The sequence below is a fragment of the Atractosteus spatula genome, chromosome 8, assembly GCF_055471065.1.
Source record: "Atractosteus spatula isolate fAtrSpa1 chromosome 8, fAtrSpa1.hap1, whole genome shotgun sequence".
In the NCBI taxonomy this organism is placed as follows: domain Eukaryota; kingdom Metazoa; phylum Chordata; class Actinopteri; order Semionotiformes; family Lepisosteidae; genus Atractosteus; species Atractosteus spatula.
Window position 1 is genome coordinate 39,435,464 of NC_142713.1, and position 27,193 is coordinate 39,462,656.

A 27,193-nucleotide genomic window follows, 5' to 3' on the forward strand; every position below is an offset into this window, starting at 1 on the left:
CCCAGCAGCTCCACAATGTAATATTTCAGCAGTCAGGCTGCAGATCCATGTACTGTATATACCCCTTATAACCTGTAACACACAAAGAAAACATCAATGCTTTGTCATTTCCAACGGTAGGAAGCGACTCTTACTAATAATTAATTGCATGGTAGTTTCAAATGGTGTTTAGATCATAAGAGTACTCTATTTCTTAAAGCAATATATTTTTTTGGGAAAAGTATCTGAACCAGTAGTTTTACTTTTCAGTTTTTTTGGTGTTGGTTTAGTTGCTTAATACATTTTACTGTACCATGCTTATTCCGTTATTTTGTTTGGTATAATAGTTTAACAGTAAAAACTTTTGAAAGTGGTAGGATAAATTTGTTCACCCCTTATTATTTTTGTTGTTGTTACTATTTTATAGCTTTTCTCTGCTGGGAAAATCCCTGGAACCAGAACTGCTGAACTGAAAGCCAGTTACACCCTTCTGCATGACACATTAAAAAGGTTAGAAATCATCAGCATTTACCATCTTTAAACTGAGTGCTTCTATTACCTGAACACTTTGCCTGCATCTACAGTATCCTGATGCTATTTAATACAGAACACTGTCCTTCAACTGCCTGTGGAAATTTACAAAATCTTGTGTTTTTTTTTACAAGAATGGTGTATTCAGTAATATTTTCTTCTTTAAATGCACAGTATGATTAGTATGTACACACTACTTCACTACATTATATACAAGCATTTGCAGTAGTTTAGCATTATATTTTTCTCAAAAAGAACAAAATACAGACTAAGGTTAAATGAGAAGAAAAATGAAATACCGTAAGAAATTAACCTGTATTTGTTCCTTTGCAGCCAGGATGCTGACACAGTCGAACATCCTCAAAATACAGATTAATTGATGTTTTAGGCAGAATTATACATTGCGATGTTTATGACCCATCAATATGCAGACTCACGATCATATGAAAAAAAGGTTAAATTCCAAGCTCGTCCATTTTTTTGATGAATGCAAAAAACTACCAACAGAGTTCAGAGTTTATTTCTCTCTAAAAAACATCATTCCATTCAGCAAGAAGTATGCAAGTGCATGCAGATTAGCACGTTTATATGGCCGTGGATCCAGACAAAGCATATGTTGATCCTTCCCAGGAGTGCTCCGCTGGTATCGTATTGGGTGAATATGACAGGCAGTCCATCACATGCACAGTGTGTCAAGCCAGGGATGACCAACAAATATATGCAATGTGACTGCATTTTCACAGGACATGTAGCTGTGTGTTGTCATGCATCAACGTGAGAGCAGAGTTTTGCATTAAGTACAGACTTGAGCAGTGCTGGTTACTGTGATTCTGGTGCACAGGACACAGGAGTCTGAGATCAGGCTGCTGCAGGATGCCAAGCGCTTCACTGCGCAGATCGAGAGACAGAGGCAAGACCTGGAGCAGGCGGAGCAGTTTCCTGAGGGCTCCGACTCGGAGGTCAGCAGGATGAGGCAGCAGCTTCTCAAGTTTTACAATGACCTCAAGGAAGTTGAAGACAGAGAAGACAAGCTGCATTATGACCTGCAGTGGTGAGTGTGCCTTTACACTTCTAGCCCAAAGTGCGTAACACACAGAGCACTGTACATCTGTTAATATTTAAGATCATGCAGAGAAAGTCAACTGAACATCAGAACAGGTATTATCGTCTACATTTACAACCCTACCATCTCCATGGTCCTTCATCGATAATCCCAAAGACAATTTCACAGAAGTGTGAATAAAACAGCAGAGGAAAGGCTGCAGGTGAGGGTAAGCCATTCTGCCCATCAGGCTCATTTCGTTGTGATAGTAGTTCCTGTCTTTTTAATAACATGATCAGTAACAGAAATGTGCATTTAAAAAATGGGATATCAGCTTTCAAAGTCATAGTTTTTAGATTCCTTAACAAAGGGTTTAAAAGATAAATATAAGGACTAAAACATATAATCAATGTGTACAGTTGCTGCAAAACATTTGTCTAGTTTAAATCAAAGGTGTGTGTTGAACTGTATTTCTGCATTGCCTAACCTGAGAGTTTCCTTTACTTAATTGGAATATAATTATCTTAGTACTAAATGTATTTCATGACAGCTGTGACCCGACTGATATACTTGAAAAACTGCATTCCTCATTTGAAACTGTTTAGGAAAAAGGCCTAGTTTATAGTTACTTCCAATTGCCAGGTTACAACCACGTTCTGAAAAGCTTTCAATTCAGTAAAATAAGAAAATATGTATCTCCAGGAATTCCTTTCATGCTTTATGAATAATTACTTATTTGCAAGTAAGCAGTGCAGAGTTGTGTGTTAGACTGAAGTTACAGTTGTTTACTATAGTTCCACGGCCAGCATCTAGAGGTCATAGAGGCATTTTTTCTCAAGCAACATTTTCAACAGCTGTATCCCTGGATCCCAGGGCCCTGCTGTTGTAAACACACATCTTTCCAGCTGTTTCTCAAGCCAAATATCTAAACTGTGTTAACAGATTAGCACGTGATATTGACTTATTTATTATAAAAGTATATTATTGTTTTAACAATATTATACAAACATATTCTTTATACACTAACAACTGCTATAGAACGAAGGGGGAATCTAGAAAAGGGGAAGGTGAGGAGGCATATAGTAGCTCCAATTACTACTACTGAAGCACTTGCAATGAATAGTGACCCAATTCACAGTTGTTACCAAGAAATAGTGTAGGTGTATGTTTCAATATATTCAACATTACACACAGCCAGTATAATCAAAATATTTTAAAAATAATACTATTATGAACTGAATTCCAATATGTGGGAGAAAATCGCAGTTTTCCCATGTAAAAGATAGTCAGTATTCCTGATATTTCATCTGTCCTGAAAACTATGTATTATTGAGTCTGGTTGCATGTTGTTATTCTTGTGAAATGTATTTCTGGCCTAATGAACTATAGTTTAAATTGTTTATACAAGTTTAAATTTAATCTTTAAAAGGCAGTGACAAAACTGGAGATCTGTATACTTCTCTGTTCCATTTTGGTAAAAGCTTCAGAACAGGAGTCACAAATTGAGGTCCTGAAGAGCCTAGTGTCTTTAGGTTTTAGTTCCAACCTGAGTACTCAATTAACTTAATATTTTTTTATTATATTATATACAGAATTTTCTTAAGGTCTTTTACTGTTGATTAAAATGCTTGCTTCATTAAAGGTGAATAACCTAAAAACATCTTGGTTAAAGTACAACAGTTTTGCAGTAATATTCAGGGGAAATATGTAACAGAGCTTGGACTGAATAAATACTGTGAGACACTCCAAGAATTGCATTTGAGATCATTTAGACATCCCCCACCCCAACACGTCTCACAGTGTCTCCTCTTTCAGTGGGAACATCAGGAAGGCACATGTTGCCAGGAAGATGAAGTTATATTATTGGCTAATCTGCATATGTAATTTTTCAATAAGTAAGTTTAATAAATCAATCCAATTCATCCCCTTAATGCAGAATACTTTTTGTTAACAGAATCACCACATACTTTTCTTGCCATGTTTTAAATGTTTCTTGATGCAACTGCAGTTGTTTAATTTGTTAAGAGATTTTACAGTATACTACATGTAAAAATCATTACATGCTCTTTACAGAAAATAAACCATTTTATAGTCTATACTGATACACAAGACTAAAAAGCTTTTTGCTAGAAACCTGTATAGCAGCTCTACTAAAGGTTTATGATTTTGATAAGGACTTGATTTACATCAAAATTAACTTGCAATACTGAAAAAGAAAATAGCATGCAAGCACATAAACAACATAACTTCGACAAGAAAAGCAGTACTTTAAATGTAGTTGCTATGGAATAACCATGATAAAATAGCTTTTACTGTACACATTCATACGGTGCTTTTACTGGAATTTCTAGTGTAAACTAAAATATTGCCCTTACAAATGTCCAAACAAAGTGTGAGTCCTCCAAATGTATTTCCTGTAATAACATTCTGAGCTTTTTAAAATCATATTGTTAAATTTAGAAACATTCAATAAACATTTTAATTGTAGTATAGGAAATACTGTATTCAATTATGTTATTAATATTGATACAAATATTGGGGTTTATAAATATAGAAATGGAGTGGGCTAATCAATAATTAAAATACCTAACTATAACTACCAAATAGTCAGAGATGCCAAGAACATACCATTGCAGTTGGTATGGTTAGAGGCACCTAACTATACCAACTACACTGGCAGCTATGGTGAAAAAGTGATTGATCAGACAAACTGGGCTAGGCAAATTATAATTAATAATAACAATAATACAAACTAGACAACACAACACAAAATAGTTACACTAATTACAAAGAGTCTCAGAGACCTACATCCTAACCAACCAGAAAAACCCAGACTGCTAACCCAATATTCAAAAATCCTGTACTGTATAATGCCTAACAGGCCAACAGGAGAGATAAACCTGCGTCCAAAATAACAGAATACTGCCCATAGCTAAATCTCTCTTCCTATAAATCCAGGTGCTCCAAAATGAAGGGAAATATACAGTACCCCCCTTTTCTAAAAATGCATCTCTATCCAAAAAAGAACATCTTTAGCCTGGGGATTCCTCATAAAGGAAATCACTGTTTCCTAAAATAATAGAATGGCAATCTCTTTTAAACAGGATTCCACTATTTAGCAAGAATCTGGCCTTTAAGTTTGATTCAAACAAGGTTCTCTTGCCTGACACGATTCTTCCTTCTCTGTCTGTTTCCTCCTCTTCTCTCCATCTCTGTTTCTGTCTGCCTGCCTTTTAATTTGCAATTTCTGGGCTATTGATGACTCTTAATGATTTGCTAGAGTTATTCCCCAGAAGGTCCTCTATAAGCTTTACCTCTCAGACCACCTAAAGCTCAATAAACATCTTGTCTTCTATCCATTGTTCCTACTGGTTGCTTTGAAGTCAGAGAAGTACAAATACTTTTATGACCATTGTAACTTCCCTAACAATATTATATTCAAAATGTGGGAGAAAGAAGTTTATACCTACTCTAAAATGTTTTTCATCTTTCACAACAGACGTGACTGTTGCTGCTGTCCTGTTGACTGTTTTTGTAGTTAAATCAGTGAAAGTAATTTAGCGATCTTTCTTTGAAATTATATTATATTATAGTAGACATCTTGAAAAGTTATTCTTTTTTTTTCTTTGTACTCACAGTACTTCCATGTGTTTGGCAGATGTCTCAGTTTAAATACAAGGCAATGTCTGAATTATTGATTACAAAAGAAAGCTGAGCACAGGAAATCCAGGAAAAGAATTTGGGCGTGAGTTTGATACATAGAATGCCATTGCCATATTTAAATCTGAAGAAACTGTGAGAGTTCAGCATTACAATTTATAGCACACTTGAGCAGCACAAAAATTGTTTTATGTTTTAAATTTTTTAATTCATTTTTGGATATTACCAAATCATCTTACATATTATACACCCAGATGTTCAACTGCAAACATCCCTGTTCAGCACAGTAGGGAAGAACAGCCAAAAATCGATGGAGGCTGCTACAAGGGTGAAATGACATCATTTTGGAGACGATCATTTAAGGCTGACAAGACTGTTACACCACTGGGGGACTCATTGTTGGCCGGAACCACCAAGTTTTTTTAAACTGAATAGGCAAAAACACATCAAAATCAAGAAAATATGGATATGGAAGGGATATGGGATTCTGGTACTATAATTGTCTGTAATGATCAAGATCTCCAAAGCACAATAAACAGGGCAGGAGGACTGTAAAAACTGGTACCAGTACGCACCATATTCACATTTAAATGCGAATGCAGTAATGCTTCATTAATATTTGTGCAGTAATGATTTCAAATCTATATAGCTGCCATAACATTTAGCTTTCAGGAAGCAGGAAGCTTCTGGTAGTCATTACGTTCAAATCGTTATCTCGTGTCATTAACCTTTGCAGGTTACATGAATATTTCCAAAATACAGTTAGAAATGACTGTATAGAGAGTCTTTGTTTTTTATTTACAAAAGAAAGACTTAAAAAGTCCATCAATTTCTAACCGCTTCATGCAGTTCAGGGTCACAGGTGAGCCGGAGTCTATCCTGGCAAGCAATGGGCACAAGGCAGGCTAGACCCTGAGCAAGATTCCTGTCCATCGCAGGGCACACACATACAAAGACAGGCACACAGTCACACCAGGGCCAGTTTCACAAAAGCCAATTAACCAGTATGTCTTTAGACTGTGGGAGGAAACCAGAGAACCCAGAGGAAACCCGTGTGCACATGCACATTCTTTAAATAACTAAAGTAATATAAATACTAATATACAGTACAGTACAATGACAAATGAAATAGGAATTTTACCAGGCAGTGCACAGAAAATGCTACCACGTGTAACCCAAACCGAATCATGAAGAAAAAGCAATGGGGTAGTCAGTATATCCTCTTTCAAGGGTGTCAAATGGAATATTTTTTAAATATCCTCAAAATCAATTTGGAAACAGGTGTCAAAATGCACCCTGGACTTTCACTCGGAGTCTTGTTATAATGGCCCTTGTGATAGAGTGAACGGATGAGAACAAAGTGGCCGCCTATTTGGTGGCAAAATTATTTTTAATTTATCCAACAGGGATTTTGCTTAGTTGCTCTTTCATTTTAAAAAAGAAACTAATTTGATCCCCATACAGAAGCCTGCCAAAATGCTTTCCTCCAAAATGTGCACCATCTGAGCACAGGGGATTCCTGGTCCCTGGTCCCAGGTGGTTAAAGACATACAGTAGGCCATTCTCAATCTGGGGATGCCAGGACTATAGGGGTCAATCTACTCTCTGCATGAGTGCCCTCACGTTTATATGTGCGAATGGCTGAGTACTTCCTGTGTGGGAATGCCAGTAGCTTTTTGTATGGCATGTCTTTTTTAAGAATCCAATATAAAACAAAAGAGTTTATGTACTGCTGTCATACTGTTCCTGCATAATTTACCCATCTGAGAACACTGAAGTGGTACACTCTAATGGTCAGATTTGTAAATGTACATAATGAAAATGTTAAAAGATACTTTTTTTCATTGTCAGCTTACGTGAAGAAAGGGCCATTCTAGAAAAAGAGTATGAGACTCTACCCAAGCCAGGCGTAAGTGCTATATTTAAAGTTTCAAATATATAAACTACCACCATCTTCATAACAAAGAGAAATCAGGACTTCTGTATACTTGTATATTGTAAATATTTGTTAACCTGATTGTGATATTTCTCAAACATAATAGCAGTCTCTAATCATTTCCACACCCGATATGTCTTTCACCTATTTCAAATTACTTTTTTTCTGGAACAAGTCATTTATTTGAGGGTAAAACAAATGTCTGGAGAAAATAAGAACGTTTTTCAATTTATATTGATATTTTGAATTGTGGTTATTATGTAATTATTGATATTTATCATTAATGGAAATTGGTAGGATGGGGAATGCTATTTCAGAGCAAGTATTTATATTATTTTGATCAAACAAAATGTATTATCTTGCTCAAATGTTGAATACGATTAGCAGGCAGCCTTTAGAAGATTTGAAATGCAGGTGCAGTTTGGCATTCATGCACAGCACAGCAGTCTCATTATTACATCTCATACATACAGTAGGTACATGTCCATTCATATTTCCTCCTTTTGGAGACTTTGAGTCTTATTCTGTGAATCAGGTTCTTAGGTCTAACTGAGATTTTACACATTCAGGAACTGGAGAAGAAGACCAAAGTACTGAAGGACAGCTGTGAGGAGCTACGAAGAGAAATTGCTCAGAGACGACTGGAGATCAAGGCGCTGAAAGAAGACATGGAAACCAAGCAGAAGCAAATCCAACGTGAGCAGCATGAGCTGGATGAGAAGAAAGAGACCATCGCAGACTGTGAGGTGATGTTTTACGTGGTACCTCAGTTGCATTTTACCAGCTAAACTTGTCAATTCCACTGAGTAGTAGAAGTAACAGTGAAATGCATCCATCTGAAAAGGTGTTACGCTGTGCCTGTAGATGGAAATGAGGGCACGGCGAATTAATAATTGCTGGAGTGGGTTCAGCGGTGGAGGTTTGATGGGTTATTGAATAGTTAATAAAGTAATGAGGAGAATTAGAATGGGAAGAGTTCTGGCAGGAGATCTGGGAGTGTCCTGGGAGTGTCTTGGAAGGAGTCCTGGGTGTGTCCTGAAGAAATCCTGCAGAAGTCCTAGAGAATTCTGGGGGCAAAATCCTGAGGAAAAGCTGTGGAAAAAACCTGAAATAAACCTTGAAAAGACTAGTTAAAACCAGCAAATACACTCACTAATGTGACTCAATGTCTGAGCCCTGAGGGGTGATCCCTCAGGGCTTAGTCTGTGATGTCTCTTTACAAGGTTGATAGCCCTGGCCTGTTCTCGTTTGAGATGGTCCTGACGAGCTCCTTCCACGTGTAGGAATGTGGAAAGGAATGTGGTACAGGTGCACTGGAGCTCGTCAGGGCATCACAAAAGGGAGTTAATAAAAGGGAAGGATAAAGGAATCTTCATTCCCAGTAGTCTTTTATGTTGGTAGCAGACGATTTTCACATTTTAGGACAGACCTCTCTCTCAGAGCACACTTCAGTTGAAGTCTCCCTGGTAAACAATGTTGGATTCTCGGACAGTGATGACATCAATTCTGTGTTCAGACATAGGCAACAAAACTACCACCTTGTAGCCTCATTGTATCTGATCTCAGAGTTGAAACGAGGCTGGTCCTGACCAGTACTGGGATGGGAGACCTCCAAATAAAACCAGATTGCTTCTGTAAGTTGTGTTGTCAGATGAATAGAATTTCCAAACTAATGTCCCAGTACAGTATTTAGGGATATTGTGTTGTAGGAGTTCCCATCTTTCAGATACAGTAAGATGTTAAATCCACATCCTAGCTACATGGTCATTTAAAACCCAGTAGCACTTTTTGCAAGGCCAAGAGTGTAAGTCCTGGTGTCTTGGCTAAGTTTCACTCTGGGTTTGCTAAAGCTTACCTAAATAAATGTCCACTTTAAATCATTATGTGAAGCAACTTCTTTTCCACCTGATCTGCTTTGTAGTGGGGCTTGTGAATTGGAATGCTTTTGTCGCATGTTCTCTAGAAAAGAAAGGACATTTTATTTTGTATATCAACCTTCATTATCGTTAATGACAAGTAGTGTTAATTTCTGTGGTATGTTAAAAGTTACTGTATTTGTGTATGAGCTGTTCTGAATCCATATTGCTGTCCTTGTCTCCTGATTGTTCCACGTGTTTGTGCCAGGACACAGACCCTGACTCCCTTCTGGTTTAAATGCAGTCTCTCTCGTCCTTCAAGAGACCCCAGGGGTGGAGCTCAGGGTGTTTAACCTGGGTCTCATGGTGTAGCAGTCAATCTGTGTCTTTGATTAGTGAAACCTGGTTAATGTGCTGTATCCTTGACGAGTTTGAATTAAATCTGCGCCTCTTAAAACCATTAGTGGGGAATTGTCTGAAAAACTAGTTTATGACTTTTTATTTTGTCTCCTTCTTCTGTAAATATTTCTCCTTGAACAAGAGTGTGCCAGTAAATAATCACTGTTTTTTGCACTTTATTTCTGTGTCCTGCCTATTTTTCTGACCGCAGTGACCGTGTCACCCAGGTGGGTGGTGGGTGAAAAATGTCTCCTCCTATATGTACAGTGCTTTGCAATCCTTTGCAATGAAAAACTGCCATATAAAAGCAAGGATTAGTATTACTACTGCTTCATTATAGTTATATAATTCAATTAAAATGAACTGTTGTGGCCGACAAACGTCTACAAACACCAGGCTGCCTAAATGCCTTGAACTTTAATTGTGAAGACACAGATGTGTGGTAGTTTGGAATATGGGAACTGTGCTGTTAAGGAGAAACAAGTACTAACATTATCATGTGCACTACATAAAAATATACATCTGTTAGACAGTATAACAAATTGAATAAGGATAAAAGTGAAAATAAAAGATAATAATAATAATAATAATAATAATATTCCAGCAACATTTCTCCATTGAACAACCTAAAAACCACAGATGTAGCTCATACTGTTTACTTTTAGACAAGAAAAAACTATTTTTTTACTATATTTTACTCTGTCTGCTACATGTGAAAAAGCATTAGAAAAAAAATGCTCTAATTATGGAAAAAGTTGTTATTCAAGAAGATCAGGATATGATCTCTTGGATATCTGTGACTGAGAAATGCTATACTGATGTGAAGCAATTTCTATTTTCTTGTAATCTTGGCATTTATCTATCATCTAAGAAAAATCATTTTTTTCTTTTTTTGAATAAGTACTTGAATTTTTTTCAGCATATATGAGACTAAGGCTATTTTTAAGTTACCATTGTAAACATTTTTCAAACTTTGTGTACAAGTATTTTAAATTCAGATTTGAGGTGTCTACATTCAGATTGTAGAAAAAGCCTTACAGTATATTCTGTTTAGCAGTTCAGAACAGCACCTACAGTACAATGTTGTAGTCTGACAAGAGATTAATAGACCTGCCAGAACACAGTATTTCATACATACTGTAATATGCCACTTAACCAGTATGACCTTCGCAAGAGACTTATTGTTTCCACTGATTTCTGATTCCTTTGCTTTTGTTTTTGGCCAAATGTTTTTCATGGCTTATTTCTTCTTATTCCTGTTTTGTTTTTAAAATGTGGTTATTTTAATATTGTCATTTGTAATATTTCCTTTAATACTGTTTTTAACTGATTTTTAAAAGAGTTCCGTGAAAGGACAGTGAACAAAAAGACTAATATTTTGATTTTTCTTCATCACCAGAATGAGCTGGTGCAGCTGCATTCCATCCCTGGTCAGCTGGGGAAAGAGATTGAGAGAATAAACCATAAAAAGATGTAAGTCAAGAAAATATTAAAAATTATAAATGGGACTGAGCAGGTAATTAAAAAATGTTCTCTGTGATTCTGGAGGTTTAATGCTCACAACGCTTCCGCCATTGTCTTGATTTTCGTGCACTTAAATTATTTTAAATTTTCTATTAATTTAATTAATTTAATTTAATCTGCACCACTGGCTGATACAACTGTATTTTTTTTTTGGAAGATTGTGATTTTTCTTAAATGCATTATAACATTTCTGATAATATCTTACAGTACCTGTATTAATAAAGATGTAAAATTTAGTTTGAAATAAATCTGCGAGTCCAATCTCAGCATAAATAATGGGTTGGTTCATTTTCGTGGGCAGAGAAACCAAATTCTTTACGTATTGTTTACAATTTTTGATTTTTCAAGTAGTTATAAAGCATTTCTTTTGTGATGCAAGGGGTGGCTTTGCTCTCTTTGTACCCCTCAGCTGCTCACAATCAGATATTGTAAATATTTTCATATCATTCGTATACAAACACCACAAGTGTGTTGTTGCAATGCGAGTTAGACATTTTATCTCGGCCTCTTAAATTCAAATTATCTTCCTTTTGTAATCTGTTGCTGGAAGCAAAAGAGCAGAAAATGCCAAGTACCTTCAACGAAAGAAAGGAGGGGGGGATGCCACAATTATAATGGCACGCTGGTGCATGATGCTTCACAGGGATCTGGAGAAGAAGAAGGACGAGATGGAGGCGCTGGTGTCAGAGCTGTTGGCGGGGAAGAAGCAGACGGAGGCCCAGTGCAGGAAGGTGGAAGAGGAGAAGAAGGAGGTGATGAAGGAGCTGGAGGGCAAGAGGGAGCAGCTGGCCAACACCGAGCAGGAACTCAGCCAGCTGCTCAAGGAACAGGAGATGACCAAAGAGAAGGAGGCCACTCTGATGGGGGAAAGGTCAGGCTCTTCTTTATCTGAGGCGCTGAGAAAGGACTGCTATAAATGTCAGTTCCCTTATTTTATTTAAAATCCAGCCCTTCATATTTCAACGATTTTGACTGTTTCAAGAGCAACAGCTGTGATAATCAAACATGCCATTACTTTCCATAAACAGACTATTGTGAAAGCCATTTGTATGTGCATAGTAAGCTTTTTTAGATTTTGTGTGAAGCAACATGCTTGAGATTAATAAAAATATGCCTTTGACATGAAGACGAAGCAAAGAAGCAAATATCTGTAGTACTGGGTCAGCTATCTCCAGATTCTGTTAGGAATAAGATAATATGCCCAAGGTTGACGCTGATAGGACAGTCTGGATTCCAGAGGGGTCTCCTGACAAATAAATCAGCAGGTGAACTACTGTTCTACACTACTAATTATGTGTAGGGATTTGAAATAATTTTAATACATTACAGATCAAAATAAAGTGACTCTGCAATCGGTACGTTCCATGATTAGCATCAGCCTATCATAAAATATCAGTGTTAACGTTGTCCATGTTATAATAATGAAGTGGCCACAAGGCGAATGGTACAAATGCACTGAGGATTCTTCAGTGGCAGTTCTAGTTCATTAAACAAAATTCTGTTTAATGGTGTTCAGATGCAGCATTTTTACCCTTTTAGAGCTGTTTTGGACCTTAACCTACGACACGCAAGTCTGGAGAAGAAAACCCAGCACGACACTCTGTCCCGGAAGCTGAGGGAGAAAGAGAGACAGCTGCGCAGCCTGAAGAAGATGGAGCTACAGCTGAAACTGGCAAACGATACTTTAGTGCACACACAGTTTTTACACGAGAAAGTGAAATCAGAGGTTTGTGTTGCTTTTACTGAAACTGAAAATGTTACAGAAATACAACAGTGATTTGGAAAGCTCCATGATGCTAAAGCACACAGAAGAAAACCATGAAATGTCAGGTATTGTATATTAGCTGCATGTGTGCACTCATCTGTTGTATTTCAGCCTCTAAGTCTCCATACCTTTTAAACCACTCTTGTAAAAAGGGTTGAAAGGGGCTATATTTGCACAGACAGTCATACGAGAAATAATGAATTAGTATCTTGTTAGACTTTTTCTGAAACAAAACTGCTATCAGCTGTCAAGTTTAATTTTAACGTTTAAGAGACATTGTCACATTCTGAAAGAGTGCATGGCAGCGACAGATTAAAAAAAAACTGCAGAGCTCTCTAAAAATAACAGAGAACTTCTACTCTGCTATAATGGAAAAAAACAGCACATTGTAGAAACGGTTTCCGGACATCCCCTGTCACAACATCTACAAGTATATACCAAAACCACTTCCCCCCGTTGAACAGGTGTCTCTTAGAAAAGAATAGACAAGGTTTCTTAGAACTTTATCAAAACCAAGCAATGCATAATAGCATCGATGTATAAAGTTGCTTCCACGTTAAGTTTTCAACTTCATCCAAAACCTGGTGTTTATTGTTAGAGATTAAAGTTCATTGTCATAACATCATGGGAAAGAAACCACACATTTTTTAAACAATGCTGCAAATGAAGCATGCAAACACAGATATAAAGTATTTATAAGACTTTATAAAGCCGCATTTAACAAAACAGTTTGCTTTCATCTATGGTCCCATCTGTTATCAAAAGCAGGAAACCATTATGCACTCTTTCTAAAATCTGATTATTATTGGTTCGTTAAGGCTTCCATGACTACTAAGCCAAAACAGAAAATGGAAGCAAATGAATTAGAATTCAAAGTGTGTTTCCTGGCCAGATTTAAATAGTAAACAAAAAAATAACAAAGTGATGGTTATTCAACTTCACATTTAATAAGTCACTATTTTCTAGATGACTAAAGTACATTTCATTTTACTTGTTATATTAGATCAGATCAATGTACATGATTTTTTAATGTAAGAATGTAATGTAGAATCTTAGCATAAACAAAAGTCTTGAATTTTAATAATTTTTTAAATCTTAGCAAATGTCTTTGTGTTGAAATCAATATGTTTTATCTGAGTGCAGAGAGCATTAAATTATCATTACAATGAAAGAAAATATTTCTCAGGTGTTTGCTCTTGGTCTTAGATGGATGCTTTGCCCAAGGATGATGGGTCAGCTTTAGAAAGGAGAAAGGAATTACAAAAAGAGGTTGAGATGCTGAAACGGAACTTACTACAGCAGGTAAATATGTTTGCACAATTTACAAATTGCAAACCCAATGCTGTGGTCGGCTTAGATTTGCATTGTTCACATAACATTGAATGCAACTGAAAATGAGTGGTCAAAGTTGCTTACCAAAACTGACATCTCCTTGACTTTTTGTGAAGCAATTTAAAGAGGGCAGCTTTCAGGATTGCAACCACGTTGCAGGACAAGGTCATCGTCGGAAACAAACAATCTGAGAATGCATCCTGAAATATGCCTGCACTCTGCAATGCCAAGCAAAAATGAACATGGACAAAAAAAACTAACAAAAATTTTAAAAATACCAGGTACCTCAATATTTCTTAGCACTCTTTTGGAAGAGACACAATGGGACAGTAAGTTAATTAATTGAAAGTATAATTAATACACTTAGTACATTTAATAAGTAACGCATACTAATATGAACAGGTAATTCTGAGTGCCTTATGTGGTATATGAAGGACAGCTTTTAAATAGCTTTTGTGGTTTTTGTATGCAAGTCAGGTTATTATTTAACCTTTCTAAATATTTGTGTGCAGCAAACTCTAACAGTGGCAGAGGCACACAAGGTGGAGCAGTGCTTAGCTGAAGAGCAGGAGCTAATTAAAGATACGCACCGGTATAGAGAGGAGCTGACGCACCTCATCTGTCTCGCCCAAATTAAAGCTGATGAGAGAGAACAGAAGTCAAGGGACTTCGTCAAAGCTGAGGTAATCAAAGCATGTTCAAGGTTTACAAAAGGTGGAATTTTCCCTCTCTTTGGTGTGCTGGTGATTTCAGTTAAGTCAGTCCAAATCGTCACAGTATTTAGTAATATTTTTATTACTAAAAGATAACATTCCTGTATAGAGCAACAGGGTGGCCTGGTGCTTAGCGCTGCTGCCTCACATATCTTGCCTCCTGGATCCAATTTTGAACTGGAGCACCTTTAATTGTGAAATGTGCATGTTCTCCCCATTTTTATAGCATTTACTCTGGGTGCTGGTCATTGGGTCATTTGTACCTCTAAATTATCCATATGTGTGTTTATCCTGCAGTGGACAGGCACCTATCCAGGTTGCACTCCTTATGCTGCTGGGATAGACACCATGTTGCCATCACACTTACCAGAAACATGTGGTTTCCTGATATCCTGATATTACAGGGAGATTTTTATAAACCCAGAAGGATATGTATTGTGCCAGAGTGTACCATTTATCTGCCTTTCGTATCAGAGAAATATATTGTAGTTGATACCACATAATTATTGCTTCTGTAGCTCTTACTATAGCTACAAACCTGCTCTAGAACCTCAAGCCTTGTTTGAATTGAAATACAAACCTTAATTTGTAGCTTTGGTCTGATAACGTGCCATTGCAATCAAGAAAATTACAAATCAATGACAACCGCTCCAGTGTCATATTCAGTATTCATTTTATTTTTTTAAACAGCAAAGATATAATCGCATCAAACAAGAACTGAGAGGCAAAAGCCTGGTGATACAAGAACACAAGAAACAAAATCAGGAAGTTCAAACCAGGTACATTCTTCTTCCTGCAGAATTGAGAAACAAATGAGTCACTTTTGTGTTTATTCAGGAAGAGCCGTCTCATTTCAAGACTATTTCCTGTACATATTTGTCAGTTAATCTTTATTAACTCCTTTGAGATGGAATTAAATGGACTCATATTTTAATGTACATTTTCTCAATGCAGAAAAATAAAGCATTTTCAATATTTGGCACAGAAATAATTTCCAAAATGATTTCAGTTTTACCATCATGACATAGTAAATGCTCTTTGAGGAGAAGGAAGGATAATTGTGGTCTACCTGTTCTTTTTCAGGTTGAATATATTTGCAAAGATGTATGACTTCATAAAGAATGAGAGGAACAAATGTGTCTTCCTCATCCAGACAGCTTCCCAGAGGGCAGCCGAAATGAGGGAGAAATTAAAAATTCTGGAGAATGAAGTTGAAATTTTGCGGACAAATGCTGTTAATAAAGAAAGGTATCAGGCTATTTTCCCTTTAAAGTGTGCAAGCACAAGGACTTGTGGCTGAATACTGTAAGTCATTTTATAGAGCACAGAAAATGTTTTTCTGCAGTCTTACTGTACAGTATATGTAGAAAATTTGAGGTTTCTTACTATAAAAATCTTTGAAGAGGTTTTTTGGGAGAGAGGGTTGTGGAAGAACTATTTTTACATGGATTAACAGACGATTCTTAATTTACCGTTACTGCCTTACTTGTGTAAAATTCATCTTGTGTAATCTGACTTCACGTAAATAGTTGAGTGCGGCCTCAGTCTTGTTCCGTATTACAGTACATGTCTATCTCCTCTTGCGTGTGTGTTGTGTGGAATCGTTCCTTGCTGTGCATTTGCAGTGTTGCGTTTTTAGTCATGAGTGAAAAGTGTTCTAGTGATGTGAAAAGGGCGAGTATTGCGAAAAAGTGCTGTACAATTACTCTACAAGTTTTTTTATTATTAAAGCAATAGTTTATGATACTTTAATAGTGTATTATTATAGTACCGTAATAAAAATCATATTGATAGTAAGTATGAACGTACAGTATAAAAGCCACACAGCCCTGTTACACACATGGAATGTCACCTGTTACATACACTATGATAACGCCTCCAACTCTTTCAGCTGCTTTTTTCATAAAATGTTTTTTGGTGATTTTTATAGCTCACAACATTGCCTAGACCCTTCCTAGGGTATTCCATTATGTGAAATTACAAAAGGATGCATATGTACAGTATTTTTAAAAAACTTAATGGTTTATTCAAAACCTGAAAGTTTTTGCTAAAGAGTTTTAAGGGCAAGATAAATTACAGTAAATGTCAGCTAGAACTAAAGAGAAAAAAAATGAAATTATGCTGATTGCAAAAGTATTCAGACCTATGAACTCAATATTTGACAGTAGTGTGGTAATTGAGTCTTTTTGAATAAATCTCTACCTACGTTGCACACTGACTCAGTGCAATTTCTGTCATTCTCTTAGCAGATTTTCTCAGACTCTTTCAGTTTGTTTGGGGGTCACTTATGGACAGGAGTTTTCAAGAGTTTTCACTAATTCTCAATAGGATACAAGTCAGGGCTTGGAAGTCCTTGTGCTTTGGGTGATTGTCCTGCTGAAATGTGAATTTTTGTTCCAGTCCTGACAAGCTTACCAGTCCCTCAGTCCCTGTTGATGACAAGCAGAACTACAACCTAATGCTACCATCACCGTGCTTAACAGTAGTTAAGCATGTTGGGTTTGCATCTTATGTAACGCTTTGCATTTAGACCCAGATGTTGCAATTTTATGCTGACAACACCAACGTGATGATGCAGGATTTGAGAAGTTTTTTTTTTCACTTTCATGCAGCATCCATTTGTGGAGAGACTGGGATATTGTTGACCAATGGACATGTTCTCTTTTCTCAGCCGTTGACCTGTATAGCTTTTAAAGTCACCGCTGGCCTGGCTGTTGCATCTCTAACCATCTCTTCCTCCTTGCCCGGCCGCTCAGCTTGAACTAGACAGGGTCTTGGTGCCTTCCTCTTCTTAATGATCAATGTCACCACCCCCCAGAGAGATCCTAAAGGTTTTGAAATGTTTTTATACCCTCCTCCTTATCTGTGCCTTTATAGAATGTTATCCCTGTGTTTTAAAAGCTCCTTGGACTTCATGGTTGAATCTTTGCTTGAGTTCCACTACCTGCCTGAGAGACCTTACGGAGAAGGGTGTATTCATTCTGACATCATATGATCCACAGTACTGCACACAGAAAGGCCATGCGATTGTTTTTGTCTAATTAATTAATTTAGGTTGCAACAGCATAGGATTTCAATACTCGTGCAATCATGACTTTTCCCGTTGTCTTTCGTGTTAATTATCTATTTTCTTCTTTTTACTTTTAAATGTATGCAGTAGGGTGTGTAATAAGCTTTAAAGCAACAAAACATGAAAACTCTGTAAGGGTCTGAATCATTTTGCAATGCACTGTATATTAAACTTCTGCTATGTATTCGAAAAAGGATGACTGACTAACATTGTAGAACAAGGAAGGACAATCCTGGTCCTTCAGTATGTCTGTAAATTCTCTTTTAAAACATAAAAAAGTCACTTGAAGAAGCTACATATGAAATGGATTTATGTGTTTATGTTGACATCATTTTCAGACAACATGTTGAAGCAATAAGAGGAATTAGATCAATACTTGAAAGAAATTGAATTGTTCTTGATAGCTCCCCCTGTTTTGTTTAGCTATCTCTAAGGTTCAGTGCCTTCTACAGTATGGCTGAGAGGTCCGTTTCACAGCAGTTTAAGAGAAGAAAAAAACATAAAGCAATTGCAGCCTCCAACTTATTTAAAGTGTTACTACAATTTGCCACATCAGATGGCTGATGATATTAAACCAGTACTTTTCACCACATCAGAATATTTTCACCTACTGTAGAATGTTTGTTCAATAAATATTATCAGCCAATGTTGAGGCAGAAGTGGTTATAGCTGTTCCAACTATTACTTTGTATGCATCTTTGCACATAACCTTGGGTTGGGAAAGCGGTGTGCTGCCACTCTTAATTGATAGTTTATCAGATATGCCTGTTCCAGCAGGGTCAGCCCTGTCTCCTCCCCCAGGCATCACCCTTTCCCTCCCGGTGACTTTGCAGGCTGCTGCAGAAGTCCAAGCTGAAGCACCTCCACAGCCACACCCTCCGCGACAGCCTGAGGAACGACATCTCCAAGGTGAACTGGGTCCAGTTCGAGATGAAGGACAAAAGGGAGGAGCAGAAGCTGAACATCAGCAAGCTGACCCACATGATAAACCACGCCGAGGAGGCTCTGGTGCAGCTGCGCAAGAAGTATGAAAGTGCAGTGCAGAACCGCAATGACCGGTGAGTCCGTGCACTTCCTGCCTCACCTGGCAGCCGACCCTTCCTTCCAACAGGGAAGCACCACGTCTATCTCAGCTAAACAACCCCGGCGAAGTACATTATTTTACAATTGAACTAGAATTTAAAAAAAAACATTTATTTGGGTGTTCATTTTTTCTTTTACCCTTCATCACTCTGGACTTTATGGCTGGCTCTTTCTGCACATGAATCTTTTAATCACAACACTCTTATATCCAATGGTTACTCCATCACATGGCTCTTCCAGTACACAACTCTTGTGTAATAACCCATGGTTACTACAGAACATGGTTCTTCAATCATATGGCTCTTTCAACATGTCTGCATATGTTTCTGGTTTTTGACAGGGGAGTGCAGCTGATTGAAAGAGAGGAGGAGGTGTGCATTTTCTATGAGAAGGTGAATATCCAGGAAAGCCTGATCAGAAATGGCAACATGGAAATACAGGCCATGGAAGAGGAGATCTGCTTCCTGAAGATGCTGATCTCTGAAGAGGCCAGGCAGTTGGAGCTCCTTCGCAAGAATCTGCCAAGTAAAAGGGCCTTGGAGAGAGAAGTGGTGACGCTGCAGATACAGGTCAGCAGGATCCTCTCAGTCAGTAGGGGGAATATGTTTTGTTCTTCATGTCTAATTGTTGACAGATAAAGAAAGTCTTGAAACAACAAACATGGTGATTCTTTGCTCTGATAAACTCTACACATGGCCCCTAATCATGGTTTCTTTGCACAAAGATTAGAGTTGACAACAGGGGCAGCTAAATAAAGTTAGAAAATATCCTTCATAAACTGGGACCCTAAAGACCATTGTACGTCAAAGTACGAATTCTGCGGATCTTGTATAAAGTAGTCTTATTCAGACTTTCTAATAATACAATCTGTATCTATTAAACACCTCTGTAGAATTATGTGGTAATATAAACTTCCCTCTGTTTGGAGACACTTTAGACAGCCTGTAAGCACAAACTAAGAACAGCAGGACCATTTATAGAAACACCCTGTTCTGAGTCATAAATTGCTTTCACTCTCGATTAACAAGATCCAAATACTAAAATAACCCAAGGTTACAATTCCTCATTTTATGTGTCTTATAAAATGATTAAGAGTAAAACACTAGGAGAAATGATATTATATCTCAGGTGCACTTAATTACATTTATCAAGTGAGGGAAAATCGTCAACAGCGTACTAGAAGGTAATGATTCCTTTAAAGGAAGTGCCCTACAGTACATACAATATTTGCATGTATGGTACATACCAAAAATATTTTTTTTAATTATATGTATAATATCATATAGTAGTTCATGTGGGTAGCTGCATCAGCATGTGTAGGCTGCAAAGGAACATGTAAAGCTTTATTGCTCAAAAGAGAAGAAAGGAAACACAGTATTTTGGCTGTGGAGCCTTCTTCGGGTATTCCCCCTGGTGTACTGGGAATTTCTAAGCGGGTTTTATGTTATGGACTTCGAGCCGAGCATAGAATGAGTTTAGCTCACCAGGGAGAAAGGCGGTTTGTGTCGTATTGCTGGTTGCGCTTTGTAATCTGTGATGAAGCTCACACCCGAAGAAGGCTCCACAGCCGAAACATTGTGTTTTCTTTCTTCTCTTTTCAGCATGGAATAAACATCTACTTGTTTCTTTACTATCATACAGTATGCTCTATATGTTCTGTGTTGAAGCCAATATCCAGGCTTCCTTCAAGAAATAGTTGAATGAGAACCTTGGATCAGTTAACAGCTACCAAACATGCTAGATAAACCAAATAGCCTCCTTGTGTATAACCTTACTCATGCTAAATGCTAGAGCAGGCGTAGGCAACACTAGCCCTTGAGTGCTGTGTTGGTTTCTGGATTTCATTCCATGTCACACCTTAATGACTTAATTGAACCAATTAAGCAGATAAGAAATAATTTTAGCTGTTTCTTCTGGTCTTATTCAAGCGATAAATGAAAGATGCCTCTAAAGCCTAAAGGATTACAGCATTTAAGAAATAGGATTTCCCATCCCTGGGCTTTACTTTTTATTCATCCTTTATGTATTTTGGGGAATAAGTCTAAAAAAATACTTAGTAGCTAATTTATAATGAATTATATAAATATTACATTAAAGGCTGAAGAAAAACACACATTTCTAAAAGCTAAAGGTTGTAAGTATCATTTTTATTTTATACAAGATGGAAATCTATATGATTGGATGCAAGAGTTGCAGGTTCTCTGTCTTCCACAATGGGCCTTCTTGAGTTGATTGCAATTTCTTCCATTCTGTTTGGTAAAGCTTTGTTTTTTGTGAATTAGTGGATTTTGAGTGTCTGCAAAAACACCAGTCAATTGATATTAAACTCAAAATTAATAATATTTCAGTCACTATGCTATTTAATTGAAGTATTCAGCAAACACACTCAAATGTCTAATTCTTTGGTGTTTTTTATTCCTCGTGAAACTGCAGATAATAAGATTGCTTTCATGCATGAAAAAACATTGTGTTGAAAAAACATACAGTACAGGCTGTCTGTGCAACATGGTGCATGGGAAGTGTACTCCAAACAATCCACGAGATGAGACTTTGAAGAAAAATAATCCAGAATATTCTGGTTAGAAAACATACCAATTATACTTGCAAGGAAAGGAATGTGGCAATGTAACTCTGTCCAGATGTTATGCTGTACTTAACTGGAATCCGATATCTCTTTGCCCTTTTTTCTTTTTGCCTAGAGAAAACAGCTTTAAATGGACAGAAACACATTGCCAAATATATGAGGTGCACTGAACTTTAAATTTACTTTGTGTAAAAAAAATAAAAGCAAATTTCCTGATAAAACATTAACTTTCCCAATTTCCAAGCCAATTTCTTTGTAAAATAAAGCTCAAATTCACATTTGCATTTTACATCTGGGATGTCAATGCCCATTGTAATGAATTGTAAACCTCACATCTCCAGGAAATTGGCGTTTGCTTGCTGGGTTTTTTTTTGTCACAAACTCATGTTTTCCACACTGCCTCAGTGCTGACCTACAGGTTTGGAAACAAGAATGTCGTCAGAATCCCCACTGATTAAGTAGAGCAGATCCCTATTTGTGGAAGGAACATACAAGCCTTTGTAGTTCTGGGAACAGAGCTTTCTAACCCCCGTGAGATGTGTGCAAATTAACAATATGGGACGTTGTGACTGTCAGACAGAGCAGAAATCCTGTGTAAGCATATACAGTACAATACTGACTTTGATTCAACTTCATAAACAGAAAAGAGATTTGTATTTTATTTTTGTTGCGAAGGTGCTTATACTGTGCAGAGTTTAGTTTCAGTTAATGAATAAGATTAACTGAAGTTAGTTTATAGTTAGTGATAATCTATCGCACAATTCTGCAATCACTGAAAGTTTTTCTAGTTAGTCTTCAGCTGCAGAGGTGTAAGTGCAACTATGTTATGGAAAATTCCATAATTCCGCTGTTATTTGTTTGCCTGTGCTTGCAGTTCAGTATATTCCTTTTCTTTAACTGGATCCCATTCTTTTTTAATGTTTTAAAGAGCTTTCTTTCTCCCTATATTCTTGACAATTGATTTATTTAACCATTTGGGCCACTTTGATTTACTTGTGCAGAAAATCTATTATCCATTCACTGCTGATTATATGTATTATATGTGATTATATGTATAATCAGCAGTGAGTGGATTACAGATGTTCTAAAATATATATGATTATAATCATATATACACTATCTTGTTCCATTCTTCTTCTCTTTAACACTATTTTACTCCATAGAATCAAGCATATTCTTCACACAATGCTTTTTTTAAATTTTAATCTAGATTAATTCCCTGTGCCTCAGTACTCTTGATGTGGTTTTTGATGTATAGTGCTACTCCTCCCACTCTTTCAACTTTCCTGTCTCTTCAGAAAGCTGTGTATCCATCTGTATTGTATTGTATTCACCGAAATTCTCTTATTAGCCACTTTTCAGTGATTCCAATTACATTGTTATGCCAAACAAATGTAGTAGCTTTGCTTTCATTGGTTTCCTCAATGAAAATTTTAAAAAGACTGTGTCATATGCGACTTTGTCTACACTAAGAATGTAATTTGCTGTTTTCAGCAAAGGGTTTGGTGTTTATAGAAGGGATGATTTCCTTGAACCACAGATTGGAGAGCGATCAAAACAATTTGGGACATAGCATACATAATGGATGTTTACAGTCACACATCTGTTTCCAACCTGTAGGTAACGTACCATGTTAGTTAGGAACACACTGGGGGGATGGAAAGTCACTGATTTCATGGCCACAGTTTTAATTTCATTGCAAGTGCCTGCAATGTGCAGTAAACTTGTTCGTCATAAATCATGAAACAGAGCATGCATGTGTTTTGAAGACCACAAAGTCACTTTCGTTTAGATGCCCTCATAAACTCTTATTAAATAGACCAAAAAGCTCATGTGTAGACATGCGACAGCATAGAATTGCTCTTTTGCAATTATAAAAATATAATTCATATTCTTTGTTAAGTATGTCAGGAACAAAGGAAAGTATTGTTTATCATTTTTAACAAGTATCATGTAATACAATCTCAGGTAGATGTTTTAAGTAAATTATGTAAGCATTTTCCCTACACAGCGGTTAAATTTCAAAGTTTAGCTTTTTACATTTACAGTACATTGTACTTTACCTAGTGGTTAAACCACTATTTACAAACTTTGACGACACCACAAGCAAAATATATACAGATCGTTGCTTTGGAAAAGTCAAAAGTTTTATGCTTTCTTTTCACCATTATTTCAGTGGCCTAACATTTTTACAACTTGTACTTACCTACTGTACATGACTGAAAAGATTGGAAATTACTGTTACTTTAAGTGTATTAAACTTCACACGAAAAGAGGATGGTGTTTCCTAGACTGAAATCCTGGCATTCATCCAACAGTCTGGTCAGTCACACTGGATTATGTGACGCAGTACAGTTTTCAGAGGACAACATGTTTAATTACCTGGTTCCCTTAATACAAATACATTGTGACCCTATATTATGTAATCATGAATTTTTTGGATTAATTGCTGTGTTATTTTGTATTAATCCTGCACAAGTGTAACAGTGTAGGCAGTGGTAACAAGAAATGAATAAGTAACCCTGAATGGTCTAGACAACACATCTCTTTGGCATAATTCAACACTATTGGACCATATCAGGTCAATCTCTTGTAGTTAGATGAAAGAAAAAGGAATTTAGCAAACTTTTTTATCTTCATCTTTTCAAGCTCACTGAAATCTTTTCTTCCCTAGATCCTTAAAAGTATTTAAAGTACAGGAATTTATGGCACATAAACACTGTGAGAAAAGATGCAATTAAGCATTACAGTTATCCCAGCATTCAGCACAAGCAGTACCTCCTTAGTGATCTTGTCAGATATGAGAAGCTAAGCAAGGCAGGGACTGGTCACTAATGAGATAGGAAAAGCACCTGTCTCTTAAAGCCACTGACCAGACAAAGGACTCTATGCTACAGTATAGGAGTAGCAATGTTACCTCAATCTTCTGGCTATATTCCACTCTAGGTTTGCATAATGTGTCCTATCCAATGTTCCCAATTAATTCAATTAATATATTCCTATATGTGAAGTACTTTGGAAGCCTTCAGGTTAAAAAGCACTGCATAAATTCAGATTCTTGCTGTCGTAGTTTTCAGTGTGAGTGGCTAGCATGCTTTGGGTATGGTACCCCAGCAGCCACATGCTGCCCTGTCACTGGGTGCTCAGTGAACCTGTTGCACAGGTGCTGGCTCATTGTTTTGACCGTTGTCATGATCCACCCTGCAGGGTACAGCTATGCTTGCGTGCTTTTTGGCACCTCATATGGGCTATGTGTGATGTTGTGTCTTGGTCGTAGCTCTCCGAGTGCCAGGACAGAGTTTTGGACCTGGAGAAGACCCTGGAGGACCCTGAAACACAGAACCGCACCAGGGTCCTGGAGGGAAAAGACCCCACACCCCCTGAGCTCGTCAAGAAGATTGAACAGGTACCGCAGTGCGCATGTGTCACATAGTCAGATCTGGTTTCACCAGGAGCTGCGTTAGATCTTTGTGTTATGTGAGCACAAAAACCACCCCGTATTATTGCCAAATTTGTACATTACACTTGGACCGACTGTTCAATTTTCAAAACGATAAAATCGATCACACTCCAGTCAGACACTTATGGCACAGCGCTACTCCAAAAGAATGAAAAATGTCATGGAAACAAATCAAAATTATAGACAGAGAAAGGAAAAAACACTTAACCCTTTAATATTCCCCAATACAACACAGTTGGGTGTGTACTCTGGAGTCAGAAGAATATAAAATTACTTGTAAGATGTACACTTGTAAGGTGTAAACTGTGTAGAGAAACGTAATTTTGCTACTGGAAAGCTAACGTTACAGGAAGGTTACTTGACCGTTAATCGTAATATCTTATGATTAAAAAAGTTTCTAAAGAATCCTTTGGATGAATGTGACCATGGTCCTGGAGAACTGCAGGAGCAGGTCTTTAGTAAATTAGTAAGTTGTTACAGGGTTTTGCTATTGTATATCAAAATTATTCAGGTGGGTAGCTGCGTCAGCATGCGTAGGCTGCAAAGGAACAAGTAATAGGTTTATTCCATGCTGAAAAAAAGCAGAAAGAGAACACAACGTTTCGGCCGTGGAGCCTTCTTCAGGTGTGAGTTGTCACACCTGAAGAAGGCTTCACGGCCGAAACGTTGTGTTCTCTTTCTGCTTTTTTTCAGCATGGAATAAACCTATTACTTGTTCCTTATCAAAATTATTGCTTAAATAATTTGATTCAGTGGTCAAAACAAAATTGTTCCAAGTTTTTAGAAATTGATGATTTAAGGGGATTCATAAAATCTTTTGAATCGTTGCCTCCAGGACAAGGATTGGTCACCCATGCCCTTGACATCAATCGTTACTGTAACTGAATATGGACTTTAAAATGTTCCAAACCTAAGTCCACAGATGACATTAGGAGTATTGGGAAAGGTTTGTTGTTTTAAAGTGATGTCACTGAAAGCAAAACCTTATTCTCAGCTAGAATGAACCCAGTGAGCACTTTGCAAGCCATATTATTTCATTACAGAACATCAATTTCAAAATTTAGGAACTGCAACACTTTTAGCTAGCATACTGATGCTGACAGAGAGGTTCCGTGCCGCCTGCCGGACAGCACCTGTGGAGGCGGGGAAGAGGTTTTTCCAGGGTCTCGGGGTCCTGATGATTGGCACTGAGCGACGGCCCGCTCTGAGTAACCCTCTGCTGTGGTCCTCTCCCTGGCTGGGTGCCGCAGCTGGAGATCCGCCTGGCAGAGCGCGAGGAGCAGCTGCTGGAGAAGGAGCTGGTGTACGAGCAGGTGACCCGGCTCTCTCAGCGCATCAGGGCCAAGGCTGACAACGGCAAGCACGACACGCTGGCGCTGGCTAAGAAGGTAGGGACGCACCCCCAGCATCAGCAAGGGAGATTGCTACGTACACTATATGGATGGAAAGCTAGTCGTTTTCTGCGTTGCAGCACTCCTGCTGCAATACAGCTTTCAGGGTCTGTGATTTGAGCTGTTGCCTGGCCATCAAGAGTGCTCAGTAATGGAAGTTACAGAGAAGATGAAAGACTAAAATTTTGAAATACCTTGCATCAGTTATATTTCCATACTGGAAGACCAAGACTAACATTTATGAAACTTAAAAGTACCTTTTTGAGTAATAGGCTTAATCCTCTATCATGGAGAACGTTTCACATTCTTTACTTGATCGTTAATGCTAATCCTTCAGTTATTTTGTAGCCTTGTAACTTGTCTGTGTTGTAATGTGGCCCATGGAAAGGTCAACCAGCTGCAGAGCAAGATCAAGGAGACCACCAGGAAGATGATGGCAGTGGTGTCAGAGCTGTCCATGCAGCAGGCCAATACCATGGCACTGCAAGAGGAGATCAAGATGAAGGAAAACTTCCTGGAGTCTTGCCACAGGAGGCTGGAGCAGGGCCTGCCGCCCAGTGAGGACATGGAGCTGGAGTGGCTCAAGACGCTCAGGGAGGAAAAGCGGCACAAGATCGAGGCTGAAAACAGGGCCAAGGTGAGGAGCTCTGAGCACATTCTCAGAACCGGGCTTCGCTCACACTTTAGACACGTTAGAGGGTACAGCAGAGAAACGATGGAATCCAAATGGAAAGACCCTCCATCTCCAATCACTTTTAATAAACATTGTAAGAAATGGAGCTTTAACTACGATCCTCCAGATTCCTCTGGAAATAATAACTAGGTAGATTATTTTTCTGCAAAAAATGGTTCAATTTAAGATTCTAAT

The 27,193-nt window shown here is 37.6% G+C and overlaps 1 protein-coding gene across 1 annotated transcript in view; it reads left to right on the forward strand.

Moving 5' to 3' along the window:
• ccdc146 (coiled-coil domain containing 146) overlaps window positions 1–27,193 on the forward strand; it is a 44,417-nt gene that overhangs the window by 16,646 nt on the left and 578 nt on the right. Inside the window, exons 2-17 of the mRNA XM_088923791.1 lie at window positions 407–489; window positions 1,352–1,561; window positions 7,064–7,121; window positions 7,718–7,894; window positions 10,803–10,876; window positions 11,571–11,798; window positions 12,467–12,653; window positions 13,899–13,994; window positions 14,537–14,707; window positions 15,428–15,516; window positions 15,821–15,985; window positions 18,641–18,865; window positions 19,231–19,459; window positions 24,752–24,880; window positions 26,185–26,322; window positions 26,714–26,962. Coding sequence (XP_088779917.1) covers window positions 407–489; window positions 1,352–1,561; window positions 7,064–7,121; window positions 7,718–7,894; window positions 10,803–10,876; window positions 11,571–11,798; window positions 12,467–12,653; window positions 13,899–13,994; window positions 14,537–14,707; window positions 15,428–15,516; window positions 15,821–15,985; window positions 18,641–18,865; window positions 19,231–19,459; window positions 24,752–24,880; window positions 26,185–26,322; window positions 26,714–26,962 — 2,508 coding nt within the window. The remainder of the gene's footprint in view (window positions 1–406; window positions 490–1,351; window positions 1,562–7,063; window positions 7,122–7,717; window positions 7,895–10,802; window positions 10,877–11,570; window positions 11,799–12,466; window positions 12,654–13,898; window positions 13,995–14,536; window positions 14,708–15,427; window positions 15,517–15,820; window positions 15,986–18,640; window positions 18,866–19,230; window positions 19,460–24,751; window positions 24,881–26,184; window positions 26,323–26,713; window positions 26,963–27,193) is intronic.